We start from the raw sequence: 23,317 nt of genomic DNA, 5'->3' as shown, positions 1-23,317 counted from the left end.
TACCGAACTCTTTTTGCTTTTATTTTAACTGGGAATATTGACATTGACCTTGATACCTTGGTCACCTCAGTTGCACCCTCCTCCTTGCAGAGTGGGCCAAGAATGCAAGGGGCCAAACAAATTACAGATGGGTTTTCTAGCAATGGGCCTATGATTTTTGTCCATTGGGTCTGGTGGAATAAGGCCTTGCGGCATTCCATTTGGCGTGGACCAATTTGATTCAACAATATGTGAAGGAAGAAAAGGGATTGCTAGCTTCTTTAATTGGTATTAGACTTACTCTTGGTGTATATTAAGATTCCGTGAGCTGGGTAATTGGATTTGGCATGCTTATGGTGCTCATGTTCTTGTCTCTCATTTTATTTTTCATGGAGAGGAAAGTGTGCGTTTATGTGAAGTCCGAAGGCAATATTTTCTCAAGCATCATTCAGGTTTTTATCGCGAATAACAAAAAATGTAAGTTAATCTTCCAAATGAGCGTGAGAGTAACATGATCTTTTATGATCCCCGTTACTAGAAGGGTCCATCGTGAAGAAACTTTCTTTGACCAATAAGTACAGGTAAATTCATTGGCTTAGCATTTTATTTAATTGTTACTTAGATTCAGCCTTTAAACCGTTTTTATATTATGAAAGTTGTTAATTAAAACTTAAAAGTAATGTAGACTAGAGTAAACGTTGAAGTGGAATTTGGCTAGTATCAATTTTCTTGGAGTTATTGCCAACATAATATTATTGGTACAACGAATAGACTACTCAAAAGCTAACACAAATTAAATGTCAATTGTAACAAAACGAGTAATCAACTACAGTTGGTTAAATTACACCGAGTAGAGTGTATATGATATAACCTAAAATTTTGCCTATTAAGATAGTATGCTTCTTTCAAATTAATAATTATCCAAGTTATCTAGTTCGAAGTTCTCACTTAATATTGTTTTCACCCACATCCTTGCACAAATTAGCTATAGTGATGGAGAATGAAGTTAACACTGATGATGCTAGTTTAAAAAAATGGAGATCATGCAGTATTCAACAAATTGAAGAAGTAAAATTTTTAAAAAATAATCCCAGTTTGGGCAATCGGGATCATTTGTTTCCTAGCCATGGCGCAACAAGGTACATTCATAATGTCACAAGCTTTAAAAATGGTCCGTCACCTCGGCCCCAAATTCCAAATTCTAGTTGGTTCTCTCTGTTTATCAATGATCATCGTAGGAATATCTACGACTCATTTGCCATCTATCGAAAAAAATCACGAAAACGTGATCACTTTGTTACAAAGAATCTTGCCATTCTTTCTTCGATTTGTCCATCTAATTGAGAAAGTGGAAAGGAATTCAGCTACAATGCATAATAATCCTGATGGCAATGCTCCCTAAAAATCACGCTTTTAACATTATTGGTTAGAAATCTTGAGAATATGAGTAGCGTGGCTAATTCACTTTGTTACAAGTTAAAGAGTTGAACATTTTGAAGGCGTTGGCATTCGGTTAACAAAGATATTAATGATTTTGTCCATGGTTGTAGGGGGACTTTGTCCTAATTGAGAAAGTGGAAAGACTAGATTAATGATGACGGGATTAAGGCTTATTCTAATGCTTTATGAATAATAAGCAACCCGATGCTTAGCAATGCACCTATTACAGTCATGTTAGCTAAAGTCAAATCTAATAAAAACAAATATATGGACTTACGCCACACGGCTTTTAACATTATTGGTTAGATTGAGTTTTACAACAAGGGGTTTCTTGAGAATATGAGTAGCGTGGCTAATGACTCATTCTCGGATTTTATAATGGCTTCTTGATATAACAAACATATAGTGAGTATTTACATTTAGTAGCAAGTTTAATTTATTTAAGTAGTAACTATATATATATATGTGAACATTTTCAACCCATCTCATACAATCACAGGCGTCATGAGCATCCCGAAATGCCGTGCCGTTCACCACCGGCCATCGCTAGGCCATACCCTTTTTTCCTTTCTTTCCGGCCAAATGATATTAATGTTAGTAGAGTTGAGAAGTACATACTATCTTATACACGGTGCTACGAATTCGCGAGGAAAATGGAAAGTCTATGGTTTGACTTTGTCAAGACAATGACTTTATTACATTGCTCTTAGCCGAAATCGATATTAGTACAAGACTAGATTAGTAGTTGATGACTTGTATTTGGATAACCGGAAAATATGGTGTACTTGTTAATTCTTTTATGTCCATGAACTTTATGACATTTGTTGTATACATACCAAAAAATATGGCATATTTGTTAATTTTTTGGTGTATGAATGTTTTATATTGTATTTTAAATGCGTATCGTTGTATTACGGAAAATATGATGTATTTTTTGTGTAATTATTTGATGTAGTTTACGTTGTATTCATGAATACAAAGAAGTCAATTTGGAATTGGTTATTTTATGAATACAATTGGAAAAAATTATTGTATTCATGAATATCTGAATAAGAGATTACGAACGTAAATATATTAAAAGATTAAACCCTAAAATGTTTCGTTATTTATGTAAAATGCCCTTTTATAATACTGTTTATTCGCCATTATTAGAGGCTACGTCATTTAATTAAATCAACTCAATTTTAAAAATATATTTTAAAATCACATATAACACCTAACTTTACTTTTAGTAACTATTTAAAATGGGTCCCCGAAATTTAAGGGTGTGAAACACTTGACTTAATAGATTGTGTACGGAATATATTTTAAAATCACATCTAACACCTAACTTTACTTTTTAGAATATAATCAGGGTGTGAAACACTTGACTTAATGGAGTATGTGCGAATATAATCACGGAAATATATTGCACGCATTTAAAAAGAATCGATAGAAAAGGACAAAATTCAAAGCTATGAGAAATCAATCTGATTAATTTGGTTTGGTTTCAATATTCGAAAAATCAACTTAATTTTTTTAATTTTATTTTATAAAAATATCCACCCAAACGAAGGATAAATACCTCTAAATTCTAATTACACACAACAAAGGGCATCTTAGTCAATATATAAGAAAAAAGAGAGTTTTATGCAGGGAAAACTCAGGCCGGTAAGATCCGAACAACAACAACTGATTTGAAACCTTAGGGTTCCCTAATCTCCAATTACCTCGGACTGAGAGTTCATTGAAAGACTTCAATTTTTACAAGAGGCTAAGGTAATTAGTTTGTTATACAAACAATTCATACAGTTATCATGCTCTTATCCACTAGTTTTGGTTGAAGGAAGAGAGTGGGATAAAAGTTACAATCTTTGTGATTTTGTTTACAAGAAGAGTTGGAATGCCATAATTTTGTTTGCCCAAGTGAAATTGAGAATTTTAGTGCAGTTTTTTTAATACAAATTATTGAATTGCAGGCAAAAGCATAGCTCATTACTGGTAGAATCCTAAAAAAGCTGAAAAACACTGTTTTTAGGGTTCACTGGTTGATTGAATATGAGCAGGTTGATTGAGCATCACCCAGCAAATAATAGTAAGCCCCCCTTTTTGTAAAAACTATATTTTTAATTTATTTTCAGTTGCACTTGCACACACACTTTTATGTACAGTGTAGTACTCCGTCCGTCCCAAATACTTGTCATGTTTCACTTTTTGAGAGTCAAACTACATGAACTTTGACCAACATTTTAATATATATTTTGTCTATATGAGAAGAATTGCACCGTATAGTACTTTTGGTGTAGTTTTTGAATGTTTAAATTGTAATTTTAAAGTATTGAATTGATCTAATATAATTTAGCTCCCAAAATTAGTCAAATTGACTCTCAAGAAGCGAAACATGACAACTAATATGAGACAGAGGGAGTATATATGAATTCACTAGAAGTTGGTTCTTAAGTTGTGATCTTTGAGACATATCCAATAATAAATGGTCAATGTGGTAAGAACATGTTTAATGATCTGTATTTATGCTATATAGAATCCTTTTCCGCCTCTCTTACGGAGGGGATGTAATTCCTTGTTCCAGTTACCTTTCTACGCAAGGTTTCAATGTGGGTTTTGCATGCTTACAAAAGGTGGTTTTGACTTTTAATGGGTTGTACTTCTTTTTCTGGCTGAGCAGAACAGGAAATGAAAGGGACAGAGGTTTTTGTTGGTGGTTTGGCCCGTACTACTACTGAAAGCAAAATTCACGAGGTTTGTTTCAGATTTATGTTACGTGGTCTATTTGGTTCTTCAATTTCATTTTTTTCATTTTATTTTTTGGGTTCAAGTTTGTATTTTACATTTGTATATCGGAAATAGCCTCTCTACCCGGCAAAGTAGGGGTAAAGTCTGCGTACATCCCTCCCTCCCCAGACCCCACTTGTGGGAATATACTTGGTATGTTGTTGCTGTTTGTATTTTGCATTGAGCTTGTTTTGATAATCTTCTTTATGTGGATAAAATAAGTAAATATTATTAATTGGGTCAGCACTGAGTAATTGCTAAGAGTTGCAAAAAATGCATAAAGGAAGTCCTAAAGAACAAATGTGTTATCTACATTGTTAACAATTTTTAACTTATCAAACGACATTATCTTTAAAATGTTTTTACCAAAAGCAAGGTCAGTTAAAAACTTATACATCAGTATATGGCTAGGGTACGTTTCACCATCATAACACATCTGGGCGCTTCACTCGGTGGAGTCCACACAATTCATTTTTTTTGGTAAAGTGGAGTCCACACAATTCATGTTGGGATTGTATCATTGTAAATGGAATCTTGTGCAGAGTCTTTCATGTGTTCCTACCAGTTGCATGGAGATAGGTATATCCACAGTCCTTTGACATTACTCAATGGATCTCAATTAGTTTTTTTTTTTTTTTTTTTGGTAAAAGGTCCCATAACTCCCTTGCCACCCTACAATGTAAAAGAGATGATTAGTATCCTCGATATCCTTTTCATACATAAAACACCTCTAACATGGGAGAAAACGTCTCATTCTCTTGTTGTCCTTGAGTGAGGTATGCATGATGTAAAACGTCCAACTAAAGCTTGTGACTTTGGGTGAGCTTTACCTTGCATAACAGTTGCCATTTGCCAAGGCCAGTCACTGGATGCTTCAGCAGATTATGACAGTGTGAGTGTATGACTTACTAAAAATTCATATCTCCGTCTCACCTTTTTAGTAAACCATAATCCTGCTTAGCATCCTTCTTACAGCTTCCATAGCCAGAACAAGGGAAGTAGATAGGCCATCTCCCTGTCTCCTTCATAACTTTGATTGATCCTTCAAATTGTTTCCTTATGTGTGGGTGTTGCTCATACTGTTCTCTCACCTTAGGTATTTAAAGTTAGTCTAGCCAGTCTGTTAAACTAGTTAGTATTTTAGGCTAAGTCTCCTATTGACTTGAAGGATTAGAGTTAGGCTAGATTGCTTATTCAGTCAAAGGTTTTAATTCACTGAATTCTGGGGATGACTAGTTTTCTGCTGTCTTTGAGGGCTTGGTTGGGTCATTTTTTGAGCAGATCATACTTCTATCGAGGCAAGTGGGTTTATTCCTCTAATCTTGGCAGTAGGTAAAGACTTTAACTCTTTATGCTACAATTTTAGGTATAATCATGAATATATATCAGGTTCCACAAAAAGCCCCTTATTATGTTAATGACACAAACAATTGCTCCTTTTACTCGTTATATCATAAATTGTTATTCTCATGAACTATATTACATAATGGAGATAAGTGAGGCTTGCTCTAGTGGTTGAGCACCTCCACCATCAACCGGTAGGCTGAGGGTTCCAGTCATGTTGGAGGGTAAGTGGGGACACTATTGATCCTCCTGATGGGGTGGCGTGGGAAAAAAAATCACAAAATGGATATTGTTCTAACTCCTAATAATTAATTTTGTTCTAAATAAACTATATGGTACCGTTATTGTTTGGCTCCTTTATTCCTCTCTTGGGGAAAAATTGTTAAACTTAGTTATGCCCTTGATCAGTTTTACCTAATTACAGTATGCACTTGCAAATCTATTTTTCTTGACTACTTTAATCTTTAAAAAACTAACAAACCACTCCTATGGGAAAAGCTAGTGTTTTTGGGTTTAGGGGTTACAGGAACATAATGGTAAGAAAAATATGATTAGATCTGGACTTCTTATTGACAATGATTTGTAACTATCTTATATTATCACTCTGTATTTGTGTCAGATTATCTGTGTATAAAACATCTGCATTTTACAGGTATTTTCTTCATGCGGTGAGATTGTAGAAATACGGTTGATAAAAGATCAGAAAGGCAATCCTAAGGTTGTCAATATGATCTGCTTATTTGTATTACCTGTAATTTCTTCATGCTTTGCCATCAGACATCTCCCCTCCCCCACCCCTTAAAAAAAAAAAAAAAAAAAGAAAGAAAGAAAGAAAGAAAAGCTAAAAGAGAAGGATAAGAAATGAAAAGTGACAGTAGAAAAAGGACGGTTTATATGCTAATGTTGTACCTTTGATTTGTAATGATTACAGGGGTTTTGTTTTGTACGATTTGCAACAAAATATGCTGCTGACAAAGCTCTGAAGGAAAAAGCTGGATATGTGGTAAAAGCCTAACGATAGATGCATTATTTCATTGTCTTGTCTTGATAAACTCTTACATTTTTTATTGCTATCACTTTGACTTTGTGATGCTGTTTTTTTTTTTTTTTTTTAAATTTTTATTTATTTATTTATACCTTTGTGATGCTGTTATTACTCATGTATGTACATAAGAACGACCACTTGCTTGGATAAGCAATAGTATAACATTCCTAGTAACTATCCTAAACTTTTACTTGATGGCTTACATCCATTTTCAAAGATTTGCGTTCTGTTGATTCAAGAATGGGTCTAAAAGAATATTAAGAAAAAATTGCGCTTTACTTAGAATATAAATTTTTCCCTAGAATAAAAGATTGCCTGTATAACCTTTTTCAAAAAAAAAAAAAAAAAAAAAGAAGAAGAAGAAGAAGAAGAAAAGATTGGCTGTATCACTGACTATTTCTTGACATTTTGACACTTTAACTCATTACTTGAATATTTTTGTTCATGAAGATAAGCTTGAATCACACATCTTGCTTTCTTGAAAGCTCACGATATGGTTACATTTTTGTTGAGCAATCGATCAGTTCCGAGTTTTTTTTTTCTTTCTCTTTTTCATTTTTTACTTTCTTTTTCATTTTTTGGATCTCTATGGACACCTAATTTGGATTTGTTCAACTATGGACACCTTTGTTTTGTTAGGATATCTCTTTACTTATTAATTAAGTAGCAAATTGTTTTATGGGCATTATGTAGAGCATCTGAATAGGACATTGAAATGTTTGGAAGATTCTTTACTGTTTCTGCGTCCTAATCCTTGTGACTGCATAAGGTTACTTCTCTCGTAGTATGATATGTTTGGAAGATTCTCAAAGATTGTCATCCTGCTATGAGTCTGGTTGCTTGTATCCTGTTGAACAGTGGGATTTTTCTCTCCCTATCATATTAGATTTATTTTTGTGGCTATTATTTCAGCTGGATGGGAAGAAAATTGGGGTTCGCCCCTCAGTTGAGCAGGACACTCTATTTTTTGGAAATCTTAACAAAGGTTCGTCTCATTTATCTTGAAAATCTTGTTGTCCAAGAGTTATTGCCTGACTTAACTAGGGTCTTTCTGTGACACTGGAGGAGTTCTATAATGACAATATCAAGTTACATTCAAATGCCTTATTTAAAATGTGAAGATGCCATTACATAGAAGATATTTTGAACTTCCAAGGACTTAGCATTATCTTACAATTTTATGGGCTGATCTTTCATAAATATCCATCGTCTTGCTGCTATTCTGGTTATGTGGGTGCTATATGATAATTGGCTGTTCACGCTTGTAGTTTATTACAGTGTACTCTATTATCTGGATTATGAATTTGACAGTTCAATTGTCTCCTTTTTTTCTCACTTATTTTGGGCTTTATACTCTTGTAGTTAAATAGGATACATTTTCTTCCCCGGAGTTGTGAATTTGAGCCTTAAATTATCTTCCTTGTACTTATATTTTCTTTGCCACTTGAGCAAGAGACAAGTTTTCTTTGTCTATATGCATTCCTTATTGCTTGTTTGGATTATTTCAAGGTTGGGGTGCTGAGGAATTTGAGAGTATTGTGCGCCAGGTACACCTTTTAACTGCTTAAAGTGCGTTTTTTTCCATCTCTGGAAATATTGTTTGAATACCCATCTCTCTCTCTCTCTCTCTCTCTCTCTAGGTTTTTCCAGATGTTGTATCTGTTGATCTTGCAATTCTTGGAGATGTCCAACCTGGTCAGAAGCAACGGAATCGGGGATTTGCCTTCGTGAAATTCTCATCTCATGCTGTAAATGCCTCTTTCTATGTTTAACATTATTAATTAGTATTCGGGTTGTTGAATTTTTTTTAACCTTTTTGTAACATCACTTTTCCTCATGTTGTTGCATCTTAAATACTACAGGATAGAAGCTCAGGTTCGTGGTTTTGATTCTCAGTTCCCGAACCATTTGAATGCCTAGATTGAGAAATCTCCCAATATGAAATAAACTCTCAGACATGTTATTAACCTCACCTTATAAAAAAAACACTCTCAGGCATGTTACTACAGATTGGGAAATTGAGCTTTAAAATAAGACGCTAGCATTCTTTTCAATCTATAACATATGACTGAAATGCATACGAGATATTCTAAAACGTGAAACAAAAGCTGCAAAAATTGTTCTCTACAAAATTTGGTACACCACATGAAAATGTTACGTGTGCTTATGAGAAACTCTTTAAGAATTGGTAATTAATGTGCTTATTAGAAACTAAAAAGGACAAAATAAAAGACGTTCCATATATTAATATGAATTGTAAGATATTGTTGACCTAAACTGGTAAAGTGCTATCATCTTTTTGCACTTCTTATGTAGTTTTGACTTTTAGTATCTCCAGAGCTGCTATCTCTATATGGACTTCCAAAAACTCCTGATGACATCTCATCATTGATGTCTTCAATGTTCTAGTGTCCATGTTTTCATCTATAACTTGGAGTATACCTATGATGTTGATGGATCATAAGTTCTTAAGTGCTATTGCCTCAATTTACTGTCACTTGTTCCCTGAAACAATATGCTTTCCCTCTGTGTTACCTTAGTTTACTGTTAAGTTGCTTATTCCCCGAAACAATACATTTTTCTTGTCTGGTGCAAGTAATATCAAAGATGATACGTTGTTAATAGATTCCTTGTCCTTTCCTTCAACGTATTAATGTATTCCTCTTTTCCTTTTATTTTATAGGATAAAGTATTAGTTTTATTGCTTTAAAAAGAAAAATACGAAAGGCAGAGAGCATTCTTGACAAGAGTATCTGACTATTTATGCTAACTGTTACCACATAGGTACTTCAAAGTTTAAACATGTATAAGAAACAGAGAAGTCTCCTAGTCTTTACATGAAGTAATTTTCATTCCTTAAAGCTTGTAGATTTCACTCTCTATAAAGGGCAGCCCGGTGCACAAAGCATCCCGCGTTAGCAGGGTCTAGGGAAGGGCCGCACCCCAAGGGATGTGATGTAAACAACCTACCCTAATGCAAACAACGGTTCGAACCCGTGACCTATAGGTCACACGGAGACAAATTTACCATTGCACCAAAGCTTCCCTTCACTTTCTAGATTGTCCACATTAGTCAGGGGGATCAATTTCCATGCTCTGCTTCTCCTCCTTCCATTCCTACACTTGTATCATGATTTCAACGGTGCTCGGCATCACCCAACCAATTCCAAGCTTTTACCATAACAGATGTGCCACTTGACTGTAGTAATAGATAATTCACATCCTCCCCTGCCTTCTTACACATAAAACTAGATAATATGGTTGATCTTCCTTTTCCTCAAAAATTTATTGTCACTATGACTTCACATGCATTTTTTTTTTTGATAAGGTAAATTTTATTAAAAGGTACCAAGATGGTCCTTATTTAAAAAAAAAAAAAAAAAAAAAAAAAAAGGTACCAAGATGGTACAGAATTACAACAAAAACAGCCCCTGCCATACCAGGGAAACTACAACCTTATTGTGGAAAGGAACATTCCGTGTCTCATCTCCACATCTCCTGATGTGTGATTGAGATTCTCAGCTTAGACAACAGGTCAAGGAGGTTTTGGCTTCTTCAACTTTCCAATCCTGCAGCTTCCTAGAACCTTTCTTTCCACGGATCGGTATAATAAAAATTTGTTTATGTTGACAGGAGATTGAGTAAATAGCTGGACAAGTGATGGACAGAAAAATCACACATCTTTCTCCAGCATTGACAAGGGCTGAATTCCCTATTTGAAACTAACATTCCATGTAAACTCCTATCATAGTTTCATTATATGCTGTCACCGGCCTCCCCCTATATGGCCTGGAAATCTAAGCAGTGTCTGACCACCTCATATTTGCTTGCTATGGCACATTTCCATAATGCCAGAATTGTATGATGAACCTCCATATCCACTTTCCTAGTGGAGCCTTGTTAAAGACCCTCAGCTCTTTCACACCCTTGCGAGAAGTTGCTATCTTCCTTATGAGTGGATACTTTCTACTGTTCTTGTTGAGACCCTCAAGAAATTTCCTCGTTTTCTCTTAAAATATTCCACTATTGCTGTGGATATGTGCATCAAAGACATGTAGTACGTGGAAAAGCTAGACTGTGTACTTTGCTCAAAACCTCCTTCCTTCGTTAGGCAAGTACGTCTTTTACATTCTTCTAAGGTTTTCTCAACCTTCGCCATTGCCGGATTCCTCGGCACACAGTTTCTGATTTGCCTCCTAGGGTAAACCCAAATATCAAAGGCGATTCATCTATGCACTTGAAAATCTGTACAAGCTGCTTAATATTCTCTACCTTTGCTTTCGAGCTAATATATTTCAACATCTTGAGTAATTTGTAAAGCAAAAAATAACACGTCTTGGGCGCATTACTTTCCTTGATGCTTCTATTATTTCTTGTGGATACCAGAATCTTGTGATTCTTGCAAAACTTGTAGCTATATATATGTGAGATGCCCAACCATTCAAGTACATCATCGCCAACTTGATAGACACTAACGTTCAGCCACTGATAACATTAGTAGATATAAATATTTTTATATCTCATATGAATCAACTATATCTCAACCCAAATTTGTTGGTCGGCTATGAATCCTCTATATCCCTTTCGTTTTATTTGGGTTGATTTCATTCCAGTACTAAAATATTTTTTTTAAAGTAGAGATTCCTATAACTAAATGTTTTTTAAATTTTACCCTTCTCCCTATAGTGGCATACAAGTATCTAACCAGACTTTAAAGATTCCTGAGAAATTTTTTCAAATGCACCAATTATTCTTCTATATATTTCATGGTCGTGCAAAAATTCCAAGAAAAAGCATGTATATTACTATCGGAAGGAGAAGATATCTCGCTTTGATATATGTTTGTTGGGAGAAGATGAATTATGTTGTCTAACACTTGTAATCTATTTGAATTATGTTGTCTAACACTTGTAATCTGTTTGAGATTTTAAACTCTCCTCTTTCAGTTTGAACTTCCTTTTCTAATATTTATTCTATTACGTGCAAATGGTCTGTCTCTTACTGCTATTGGGCTCCTTTGCTGCCGTCTGTCTCTCTCATGGCTTCCATGACAAACAATATTTTCCTGGAGTGATATTAACGATATCATTTCACATACTTGGAGTCTCTATGCAGTAACTTGTTGTATTTTTCTCATACTTTAGGTCATGCTGTTCTTTTCTCTGGATCTTGACCTGCTTCCTCTTGCTATTAGTTCTCTAGATTTTGCCGTTGTTATAACCCATCCAGTTCAGCTTGACCAGTTGCTTCAATTTCCTTCAATCCCGTACTCTCTCTTACAGATATTTCAAATGGCTGACATACTTATACAAATAGAATATACCAAATCTTACTTGACCAATGTGAAAGTCCAAACATTACTCGCAGTTGTTAAGAATTCAAGCTTATAAAAGTTGTCCGATTTTCTACCCGTATCATGAATTATTTGCATGACTTTTCCTATTGAAAACCAATTTTTTATGCCTACTGTGGACTATTTGCTTAATTTCCTCATAGCATGATAAGTCTAATATACTGCTCCTAGGTCCTAAGCTGAGTCTCGATCTTTGCTTTGTTGTCTGTTCAAATTAACAGTCGTTTTTTCTTCTAAAAGGTGATTTTACTCCAACCCTGCCAAAAAAAAAAAAGAAAAAAAAAAAGAAAAAAAGAAGAAGGAAGAGAAAGTTCCTTACATTTTTCCAGCTCCAAACTTAGGTAACTTTGCTCAGGCCTACCAGTGACAAGTTATAACTAGATATTAATTTTGAGATGCGGGAAGAATCAAACCAACTCTTTATCGGTGCACAGTCTATCTTTTATGTTGATTTCTGGTCTTACCTGTGACACTTTCATGTTTTATATAGATAACACTCACAAAATGTGTAAACGGGCACTCTATTTAAGTTATATTCTGGAATCGAAGTTTCTGTTATTTTCTTGAATCCTCTAGCTGTTAATAAAACTTATAGATGCTTAGTCATTAATGATTCAATTGTCCCTAAGTAGCTCTGGAACAATTGGTATTCTTAAATGAAGCTATTAGCTCTTATTTATCAAAAGATACAGAGGATTTCATAAACCGAACCCAGCTAGTTTAGGATTAAGGCATAGTTTTGTTGAAATAAACAAGAAGTGCTAATATCCATAAATCCCAGTCTCAATGTGGTGTGTTACAAAAAAAAACTCATTTTCGATGCTATAATGTTAAGCTGTGTCTCCACCTCTGCCGGATTTGAGATTGCTTCTAAGTGAGAAACCAAACTTTGTTAATCCTCGACTATGAACTTAACCAACTTCATATGATTATGTAATCTGCTCAATTTACGGCTAGTTGGGCCAAAATATCTTCATGGTGGATTGGAACCCTCAGTTGGCCTTTAATCTATTGCCTTTCGTGGGCTAAAATCATTGTATCTTGCTGTGCAAGTTCATAGTTCAAAACTTCGGTAAGAATCAGTGCAGAAGGAATATGCAGTAATTCATACTTAAAACTCCTAAATTTGTCCTTGTCTGCTCCACTCAAACTGCTTCACTGTCATGTTGCCCAAAACTCTTGAATGTAGTGCAGTAACCATTGGTCCCTGCCAAATAAATAATTCAATAAAATCCAATACTTCCATCCCATTATGAATATGATACTCTAATGAAAACAATCCTGTAAGATCCCAAATATAAACTTCCTTCAAAATTCTCAATCACAGGCTGCGGCTCGTGCTTTTCGGGTAGGCTCCCAATCTGATTTTCTCATTGGTGGCAAGTTGCATCCATCTGTACAGTGGGCTGAGGAGGAACCTGAAGTTGATCCTAATGAACTTGCTCAGGTTTTTTCCACTCTTCCTTTTTTACGATACTTAGAGAATGAAAATCCTTAGATTTCTGTTATTTTCACCTTGCCTTCGTTTGGATTGTCAGATCAGAACAGCCTTCGTTAGAAATGTACCTCCCGGTGCCGATGAAGATTACTTGAAGAAGCTCTTTCAGCCCTATGGCAATGTATTATACCTTGCGGTTCCATTTTGATGTTTTGCCTGTTAGTTGCATTCAAAATTTCAAAAAATTCGGACTCTCTGATGACATCTACCATACATGTGGTTGATATATCTCAGGTAGAGAAGGTAGCTCTATCCAGGAAGGGTAGTTCCACCATTGGATTCGTTTACTTCGATAATCGATCTGTAAGTTTAGCCGCTATCATTGTTAGTATGAGTTTGACTTTGTTTCTTGGAGTTGATCAATATGGCATTTGTGTGCAAATCTCTTCAACTTGTGGATGTCCTACTCCTACTCCAATTACTAATTTCCCTTCCCCTGTAATTTGTTGAATGCTACCTTTCTTTTTTGTTTTGTCCTCTGGCAACTTTTAGGCGCAAATCATTGATTTCTTATATTCATGTATATCAAAAGTGAAATTATCTTAATTTGTCTGATTATAATGTCTTCAAGCTGAAAAAAACCTATAATAAGTAAACAAATTGACCATTTTTGAATTTCAAATTTGGGTTAAAGTTCATCCAGAATGTGTTCTTCAACACGTAAATACGTAATGATTAAACATTTTTAGTTTTCAGGGATGGGCACTGGAAAATTGAGCCATTGTTGAGTGATGGCTATTTGACCACTGTGATAACCAAGTTTATATGTTCTAGTTCTTCTCTGTTTTAAAATATTACCATACCTCAGCAATTTCCTAGAAGTACAGAAATTTGTGGTACAACTTTAATCTTATCTAAGAGGGTTTTTTTATCCCCTTGTTTTCAGGGGAAAGTATAATGTGGAAAGAAACAAATTTAGCTTCTTTTATCCAGATAGCAGATTGAAGCTATCTTTTATTCCCTTATATTTCTTCATTTCAAGTTAAATGACATTGTGCCATTGAACTTAATTTTACTTTTTCTTTTGAGGACTGGTGTTTTCTTAGTCAAGAAGTCATCTATAAGCCAACAAAAGTTTGTCAGTGTCGACTTGATCAAAATTAATTTGTCAGTTTCGGTTGGTCATTCAAGTTATAAACTGCATTACCTACAAGTACCAAATCGCATGTCAATCATATTTCCTGAATCTATGATGCCTTTTCTTGTCTTCTTCATATTTAGTGAACTCCTAGCACAGTAAATCCTCTCAAGTCTCTTACTCCCAAGTGATGTTAAGAGGTAAACTGCTTGTGCCTGGTCAACTACTCGAGATTAGCTGGTAGGCAATTTTGAAGCTGATTAAGGGGGTATGACAATTACCTTAACCATCAGTATTCAATGGAGTGAGCTAATGTTAGGTGACCTATGTAGTTAGGGGCTGAGGGCTCACGAGGCGAATTCAATGGGCAGTGGGAGAAGGGAAATGATGTCGTCAAAGGGAAATTGTCTGTATACCTGGACGGGTGTGTGAGAGAGTAACAGACAGTTTGGCTATAGTGCCACGTGGACTATCAGTTCAGTGGGAAAATCTGACTTTATTAGGGAGAATTAGAAATCCAAATAAATAGGTACCATTGCAATTTTGCTTCTATTAAAGCTAACATTGTCTTTTTTTTTGTTTCTTTTCCCGCCCCCATTTTCCTCCCAATGCTGTGAGGATAGGATCTTGACAATGCGATTAAGGCGTTGAATCAGAAAACTATACAAGGGCCAATGGGAGGTCCCCCATGCAAGCTTCAGGTGATTTTTATCCTTGCTAGTTTTCATAAGTTGTCCGGGCTGATGGCTTCAACAATAGCTTACGGATATGTAAGCCTATATTGGTGATTCATTATGATTTGCTAACAGGTCGAACTTGCGAGGCCAATGGACAAGAACAGGAAACGAGGTCGTGAGGATCCAAAAATGTCCAGTAACAATGAGAGTCATTCCAAGCTTTTGAAGGATGATCCAAATGTTGAGATGGTTGGGGCTCCTAAAATAACTGCTCAACAGGTGATGCACCAATCAGATGTTAATTTCTTTTTTAATATTTCGGACGTCTCTTATCTTTAAAATATCTAAAATGCTGGCTGTTCAATCTTGCAAATGTTTACTGGTATTTCCTTGAAAATAAAGTAAAAGCAGTTCTGATAGAAATTTCCTGCGCTTGCGTTGGGCAAAGCTTATTTGTAAAATGATGCTTCTACCCTTGTAGTCTGTCATCATTTCTTCTTCTCAAATATGCAAGAGACAGCAACTACTATTATGCCTCAATCTCAAGCTAGTCGGGGTCCCCATATGAATTTACACCATCTATTACACTCTATTAACCCATTTAATTGGATATTCTATAACATGGAGTTCCATGGTATTAGAGGTTCTCTAAATCTGCATGGATTCATGCGACTGTAGGTCTTTGAGATAACCTCATTCTTTGTCATTCTAGGTCTTTGAGACATCTTTATTCTATGTGATTTTAGGTCTTTGAGATAACTTCATTTTATGTGATTTTAGGTCTGCCTCATTTTGTTTGGAGGTCTATGTTGGACATGACCAAATCGTTTTAACAGACCTCTCATTTTATTCTCTATTTGTGCTACTTGCACCTTATGTTGTATGTGGTCATTCCTGATTTTCTTTAATCTTGTATGTTGACACATTATTCTTAATATTAGAATTTCTCCAACACTTATATTGTGGATATGGGACCTTAGAGGACCGACGTTCACTCCCATATAACAATGCTGGTCTAACAACCATTTTATTGAACTTGCCTTTTGCTCTTGTAAATATCTTCCTAGCGCATAATATTCTGGTAGCACAACCATGGAGGTTTGGTGGGATGGAATATACCATATCAAGAAAATATAACAAGAATAATAATATTGAATTTGGTCTTCTGAGCATAAATGCTTGAAGCTAGTCTATAAGTTATTTTATTGTCAGCTGCATGATTGAACTGTTTAAGCTCATTTTGATTAGAATGGTTGATATTTTCTGTACAACTCTGAATCTGTCGTCTTATGCTTTGATTATATTTCTTCTATCAGGAAATGAATTATTTGGATCCTTATGAAGCTGCTGTAATCGCACTACCTGTGGTTGTCAAGGAGCGTTTAGTTCGGATCTTACGGCTTGGTATTGCTACTAGATATGATGTAAGTTAACGGACGGACTCTACTTCCCGAAGTAGTAATTCTGTAATTTTGTCCGTATTAGTTCATTGTTGTAGCGCGCGAGTTGTGTAGTAAATTGTACAAATACATGATTTACTTGTATGCTTGTGTGGTCAAACAACTACATAGTTTTTACCTGGTTCGCACATCGTATTGCGAAATGTGCACAAGATATCACACAACATAAGCTTTTCACGTGCTTTATGCAACATCGATTACCTCATAATAGTTGCTGTAAGGGCTGCCGATTTCTGATGTTGAATGTTGTGTATTACCTAGAATCGGTTTTGAATGTGTTTTATTTTCAGATAGATGTTGAAAGTTTAACCAGTCTTAAGAGGTTGCCCGAGTCAGCTTCCATATCTATTCTTGACCAGGTCTGAAATATTTATACCTCCTGTGAATTTTCTTAGTGAAAATTTCAGTATATTCTAAAGCAATTAAAGATCGATGCTCATGCTTCTATTTTCCAATGCCTTCCATTTGTAGTTCATGTGGTCTGGAGCTGATATGCAGAACAAGGGAGGATATTTAGCTTCATTAATTTCTAAAGTATGTTCTGCGGAGTGCAGATAAGCATCGATTTTTTTTTATCTTCGTTAGTATAATCTTTTGCGCTCATTATCAAACAAATTCTTTTCTGGACATAGCAGCAGGTTGAAAAACTGGGATTGAAACAGTTCGATAGTAAGTCAAGGATAGACGATGTTGCCTTGAGGGTACCAGAACCAGACAGCATCTCTACAAGAGTTCGTTTGCCAGATCTAGATTCATATGCCTCACGAGTACCCTTGCCCATGCCTAGGTTAGCTTGCACTTCAATGTAGATCATTAGAACTGTGCTGGATGTCTGGATCCAAGAACAGCATGATGCTGGGCAAGCAAAAAAAAATCTTGGAATGATAGTATGTTTTGCTGGCTCTTTAGCGGAGCCTATTATTGAGGTAACATGACTTTTCTGCTCGTTTCTTGCAGGGCTGATGTTTACACATCTCGCTATTCGGCGTATTTAGATCCCGTTCTATCTGCTCGGATGACAGCAAATAGGATGGAGGAAACAAGTTCCAATTTGCAGGCGACTTCGCTTCTGTCTGGTCGGGTGACAACGAGGATGGAGGAAGCTGGTTCCACTTTGCAGTCACTTCTATCTGGCGGGGGGACGACAAGAAGGATGGAGGAAGCAAGTCCCATTTTGCAGGCGGCATCCCTTCCAGCTGGTCGGGTATCAAGAATAGATGAAGCAAGTCCCACTTTTCAGGCGACATGGAGCCCGTCAGCTACTACTAATGACAGAGTTGGACTTCATTCACACATCACCGCAACTTCTGATCATCAACAGACTCGACCGCGGATCAGGTTTGATCCCTTCACTGGTGAGCCATACAAATTCGACCCCTTCACTGGCGAGCCAATTGTTCCCGAGAGCTCAAGTCATCATCGAAGCCTGTACTAAACATTTTGAGCATGCTAGTCTACATATGGCTTATTGGCAAACCTATGTAACACTAGAGCGTATTTGTTCATCCCCAGTTGTAAAATAGCAGCTGTTAGATTATTTTGTTGTTATTCTCATTGAGCTCACTGATTATCAAGGTGCTATTAGAAATTTTGGCATAATAATCCCTTTTCAGTTGAAGTCTTTACTATGATCATTGACGTTATTATGGCTTAGTAGAAATGAGCGAGGGTTGTGAAAGGTAAATTCGTTGCTCGCTAACGGGAGAAATAGAAGGATAATGTATAATCTAGGTAAGAAATCCTGCACATTGTTTTCAGAAGATACCACAGTAAAAAGTAGTCCGTTTCTACTGTTGTACTAACTAGGGATCATACGAACAATCATTTCCACTCGCGACTCCTCTATTTTGCATTGCTAAATTTCCCGATATCCACATAATCAGCAAACTGATTTGCGGATATGATTTTTTGATAACTCAACACTAAACTTCTGTATTTTAACTTCTTACACGTGAAACGAAAACCCCCCCTTCTTCCTGGTGAGGGTTGTTCAACCAAAAATTTAAATCTTTGGTCTCACATAGAAGAGGGGAAAACTCATTGCTTTCTAGTTGCTTGCTAACGTTTGATGAGAAGTAAGACTGCGTGACCTCTTTTGTCATTTTTTTGCACGGATTGTCCTACAAAGGCACTGGTCTTTAATTTTTGTCCCTCAAATTGCTGGTCTTTAATTTTTGTCCTTCGCCGAATACTCCATCTAAGATGAATGCTTGGTTTACGTTATGGAAGAAAGACATGTGTATGTGATATTAGATATTGACTAGTGCTAGTTATATATGAAATGAACTAAAGATATATTTAGCTACTCTCTCTTTGGGGGTTCGAAGGACCACCAGCGTTCATCCTACACAAAAAAAAAAAAAAAAATCATTTCTCTCTCGTAGCAAAATTAGGCCTATTCATTAAAAAAAAAAAAAAAATAAGCCTTAAGGCATAATTTTGCAAAATTTCAACTGAGTATTAAAAAAGAAATTGCCTTTAATGCAAACCTCTACCTTAAGGCAGAGTTTTGCCTGATAAGGGAGAGTTTGAGACAAACTTTGCGTTAAGGTAAAGTTTAAAGCTCTGCCTGATAAGGGAGAGCTTGCAGTCAAATTTTGCCTGGCGAATCCCAAACCAGCAATTTGAGGGACAAAAGTTAAAAGACCAACCCCGAATGAGGACAATCGTGCAAATTGCCATTTTTTTGTTCACTCCATTTCTTAAGGGTCTAAAAAACCATAATAATAAGTATTAAATTAAAACAAAAATTTATCCAAAGGGAACTAATTCGAATCGCTACTCTTCCATCCACAAAGCTAGGTATTTGCAGACAATGTTTTGGTACTTTACATAATTTAAAGTAAGACAGAGAAGTTATTTTCACTACATAGCTCTTCCATCTATTCCTATTTAAAGCATCGAAGAAAAATTTCTTTTTACCTGACCTCTACGGACCCTTCTTTCAAAAGCCGCGGCACTGCCCAACTTCATGGTATGAAGGATACATAGTAGTCTTAAACGACCTTTTCATCCGTTGGAACAGTGGCCAGATAGAGCCAGTATACACAATCAACAAGCAAACATATAAAATATATTGTGCCACTAAATTCAAAAGCAAGAACCAATAGTTCTTTCATCCCCGGGGCAACTCTAAATCAATATGATAGTCGTACATTTTAAAAACCTTTTAAAAAAATATGCATCACAGGAGTGAAAAAGATTAACAGGTATCGCTGCAGAAGTCATAGACAATTGATACATGAAATGATCTTAGAGGATCTAATTCTGAATTCTTCCACGATGAAACTAAAACTGTATTTCAGAAAAAATAAATTTAAATTGGAATTAGCCATTGTGCATAACTTAAATAGTCATCCATTCTAGCAGCATAACTATGTACAAGATTTAGCCAAAGTGGACATTCTCCAGCTAGGATTGGCCACCTGACGGATATCTAGAAGACAGTCACCACTGAGTTTACTTCCAGTCCACCATGTCTAGAAGCCACAGGACCTCGTCTTCAGAATTGGCAGCATCACAGAAATCCATCTCTATCCCAAAAACATCAAGTGCGCCCTCGTTACCATGGTCCGTGAACAGCAAAGATATCCATGCCCGAACACCCGATACAAACAAGTAAATAGGAGAGGAGAAATCAAGATAGTCAAAAGCTAAAGCCCGATATGATGTTCGATCGATATAATCAAAAAGGGATTTCTTGATAATGCATGCAACTTTATTTGTATCTTTGCGTCCAACAAGCACAGAGACGCTGACGGTCTGGCACAAAGGAATTGTAAATCTTGGTTCCACAGGTAGAGTCATCTTGTATTCAGTCCCTTCTAAGTGGAACCTAAGCACATCACAGATTCCAGGAGGTGGGATCCGGATTCCCTTCTGAAGAACAGGCCCTGGTACCACATCTGAATAAATTATTTTCTCTTCGGTCCAAATGTCAATGTAGAACTCCAAGTCATTGAAGGAAAGTTTCGGAGGGAGAACAGTCCGGCGATTTTGCCGTTTATGAAAGTTCTGAAATAGTTTATAGTAGGTTACAGTAGGAGGAGATGGCCGTTTGCAAATTGATGGCCATTTTTTACAACAAAGACATTTCCAGAAGTAATCATCTCGTGCAATATCTCGCCACTGTTTGCACACTATCATACATGTAGCCAGGTCATTACCCTCCAGAAATGGGAAAACAGCCTTCAGAATTTCTTCACATGCCATTTTGTGCACAACAAGAAACCAGTCGGGAAGAGAAACTCTGCTTTTCAGCTCTTTATAACGATTATGGTAATTCAAAGGTGTGAAAAGATTCTTCAAAGTATATACGTAAATAAAACTTCAACCAAAAAAAAGGTGTGAAACAACAAAACAAGCTGGTAAGAAAATCTGTGTTTTAGCTCTTTAGGAGGTTTATTGTAATAAAAAGGAATCGGCTCTCATGCATCCCAGTTGAAGCAATCATACTGCACTTCAGAGAACGGACAGTTCTTCATCTAGGTAATGACTTGCAGAAGCATGGAATTATCTGCATGCAGAGTTTCAGTTAAAGAAAACTGGTTTCCTTATGCAACAATCACGAGTAAATATGAAGATACCCTAATATCTATGTATAGATTTGGACTAACTCATGCTTAGATGACACAGAATCATGAATAAAGAGAAGACACAAAAGTATGGTTACTAGACAAACAAGGAAGCTATAAAGATATGTGAAATGATAACAAATGAGGATCATTACTACAAAATCTCAAACGCTTCAAGATTACTGGGGTCCCATTTTATTATGACCAAACATCTCAAAATCTACAAGGTTACGGGGTTCCCATTTAAAAAAGTCTTCAAATAAATAGAACCAAAAAAAAAAAAAAAACTCGCAATGATACTTCCTCCTACATAGAGATTTGCTTGGAAATAAAACAGACTAGAGGGAAAGAAAACCCATAGGAGAAATTTCAGTTTTCTTATTTCCTTCATTAAGCAACGCATACACACATGGAAATATGCTCTAGATTAGACATGTACAAGCTCAGGCCTTTACAGTTTGCTTATTTATCTGTAAAAACATCAGAATCCATAAACCAGCTTGTAAAAAATTTAAACAAAAAATAGCAAGATTTCATCTTACATCCAAGTAGCTGTCAGCTTTATGAAAACAACAAAGACATGTTATGGTCTTCGAAGTAACTATTGAGTGCTCAGTGTACTGATTAAAGTCCCAGAAAATACTTGAAGAGAAAAGGACACCCCTTTCTGAAAATTACTAAAAAAAGATTTTAAAAATTACCCAAATTAGCAACACCCTAGCAAGCAGTATATGGAAAAGGACAAAGCACACAAATCCAAAAATGAGCAAAACAAAGGTATCTCCAACAACCCACACCAAAAAAAGTTCATTTTTTTTAGGGCTAGAACAAACAAGTGTAAATTTCTGGGTAAAAAAGGTAATTCCAATAATGAGCAAAACAAAGGTAACCCCAAAAAAGGTTCATTTTTTTCGCTCTTTAAGGCTGGAACAAACAAACAAGTGTAAAAAAAAAATAAAAAAAAAAAAAAGGAAAAACCCCCAATTGAAAGAAAATTAAAAAGAAGAAAACCCTAAATTAATAAATAAAACAAAAAGAATAACGATAAAAAAATTAGTCAGTGCGTCGTATGAATTTCATCACTGTTTATTCTGCTCCATCTGAAACCTTAATTCGAATTTACCCTAGATTAACAATTTGTCCTTCTCATTTATATGATGATCATCAATGGAAATTGCAAGCGTAAATCAAACAATTGAAATGAAGAAGCTAAAAATTAAGAGATTAATTACCTCTTTAAAGAAAGAAGACACGTCATCGGAAATTGCTCGCCGGTAATCGAAAGAGAAAATGATTAGCAAACTTTGATTTTTAAGAGAGAGAGATTTGTGTGAATATGTCTTACATAAAACAACTGCGGACCCTTTGGATTGGGCTCTGTGGGTCCCACCTTTCTTGATTGTAGTTATCCAACGGTGCAGGATAATTCAACGTTTTTAATTTTCGTATGCTGCTGATGCACCAGATTGTAGCCCTTTTATCCCCTCAGCTGGTGCCACAACGGCTGCGTTTCATTGCGTCCTACTTTTGGTTTAATCTGCTACTGAAAATAATTGTTTTCCATTCCTTCGTAAAAAACTAAAATTACATAATATGTTATTTCATAATGCTAATTGTTAGGAGACTAGGAACAAATTTATCTTTTTAAAATAAAATAAAAAACTAATCTGTGCCTCGAATTCTATACAAACTTAAATTGAAGAGAGTTTATACAAATTAAAATTATTAGGAGATATATTTTCAAATGGAAGTATATGTTATTTCTACAATTTTCTTCTTCTATTAATTTGTTTAATGAGAAAACAGTTCCGTGCTGGTTTAGCTGTGTTACTAGTAGTTTTTTTTTCTTTTTCTTTTCTTTTCTTTTCTTTCAACCGCTCCATGGACCATAGGTGCCCTGAGTTACGAACCAAAGAATTGGAAGGCTCTTGGCATTATGGCCCATAGAATCTCATCGTCAGCCCAAATGTTTGACAAGTCCACATAAGATATTTATAGTCATTTTCTTATATTTACATTATACTTAGGCCCGTTTGGACATGGTTTGAAACATAGTTTCAAATCGATAGAAACATGGAGCATTTGGATATTTTAAGT

General features: G+C 35.7%; 2 protein-coding genes across 5 annotated transcripts; one reads left to right on the top strand and one right to left on the bottom strand.

Annotated features, from left to right (window-relative positions):
* The first annotated feature begins 3,019 nt into the window (after positions 1-3,019).
* LOC132047023 (uncharacterized) lies at positions 3,020-18,264 on the top strand. Of its 4 annotated transcripts, none has more exons than XM_059437900.1 (18): positions 3,020-3,177; positions 3,378-3,493; positions 4,085-4,158; positions 6,188-6,253; positions 6,467-6,538; positions 7,493-7,565; positions 8,090-8,127; positions 8,221-8,328; positions 13,261-13,380; positions 13,472-13,552; positions 13,666-13,734; positions 15,133-15,210; positions 15,319-15,465; positions 16,503-16,610; positions 16,937-17,005; positions 17,118-17,180; positions 17,279-17,433; positions 17,604-18,264. In XM_059437900.1, exons 2-18 carry the CDS (start codon positions 3,457-3,459, stop codon positions 18,079-18,081), a joined length of 1,836 nt encoding a protein of 611 aa, XP_059293883.1. In that variant the 5' UTR covers positions 3,020-3,177; positions 3,378-3,456; the 3' UTR covers positions 18,082-18,264. The 4 variants fall into 4 exon arrangements, with proteins under 4 accessions (XP_059293883.1, XP_059293882.1, XP_059293881.1 ...); XM_059437899.1 differs by having other exon boundaries at positions 15,319-15,483; positions 17,282-17,433; XM_059437898.1 differs by having other exon boundaries at positions 15,319-15,483.
* A 1,620-nt stretch (positions 18,265-19,884) lies between these two features.
* LOC132047022 (F-box protein At5g39250) lies at positions 19,885-22,609 on the bottom strand. The gene is made up of 2 exons (XM_059437897.1): positions 22,453-22,609; positions 19,885-21,162 (listed from the first exon to the last, which is right to left on the bottom strand). The coding sequence occupies exon 2, from the start codon at positions 20,856-20,858 to the stop codon at positions 20,106-20,108; it is 753 nt and encodes a 250-aa protein (XP_059293880.1). The 5' UTR covers positions 20,859-21,162; positions 22,453-22,609; the 3' UTR covers positions 19,885-20,105.
* Between the last annotated feature and the right edge of the window lie 708 nt (positions 22,610-23,317).

Source organism: Lycium ferocissimum, chromosome 2 (genome assembly GCF_029784015.1).
Source record: "Lycium ferocissimum isolate CSIRO_LF1 chromosome 2, AGI_CSIRO_Lferr_CH_V1, whole genome shotgun sequence".
Classification (NCBI taxonomy): Eukaryota; Viridiplantae; Streptophyta; class Magnoliopsida; order Solanales; family Solanaceae; genus Lycium; species Lycium ferocissimum.
This window is presented reverse-complemented; position numbering and strand designations above follow the sequence as displayed.

What these genes read in the sequence shown, in the direction of transcription:
- LOC132047023 (XM_059437898.1), top strand. Translation starts at nt 3,457, where the DNA reads ATGAGCAGGTTGATTGAGCATCACCCAGCAAATAATA. An exon ending in AGGTGATGCACCAATCAGAT is followed by an intron (nt 15,484 to 16,502) that starts GTTAATTTCTTT and finishes TTCTTCTATCAG; the next exon opens with GAAATGAATTATTTGGATCC. An exon ending in TAGCTTCATTAATTTCTAAA is followed by an intron (nt 17,181 to 17,278) that starts GTATGTTCTGCG and finishes TTCTGGACATAG; the next exon opens with CAGCAGGTTGAAAAACTGGG.
- LOC132047022 (XM_059437897.1), bottom strand. Translation starts at nt 20,858, where the DNA reads ATGGCATGTGAAGAAATTCTGAAGGCTGTTTTCCCATTTCTGGAGGGT.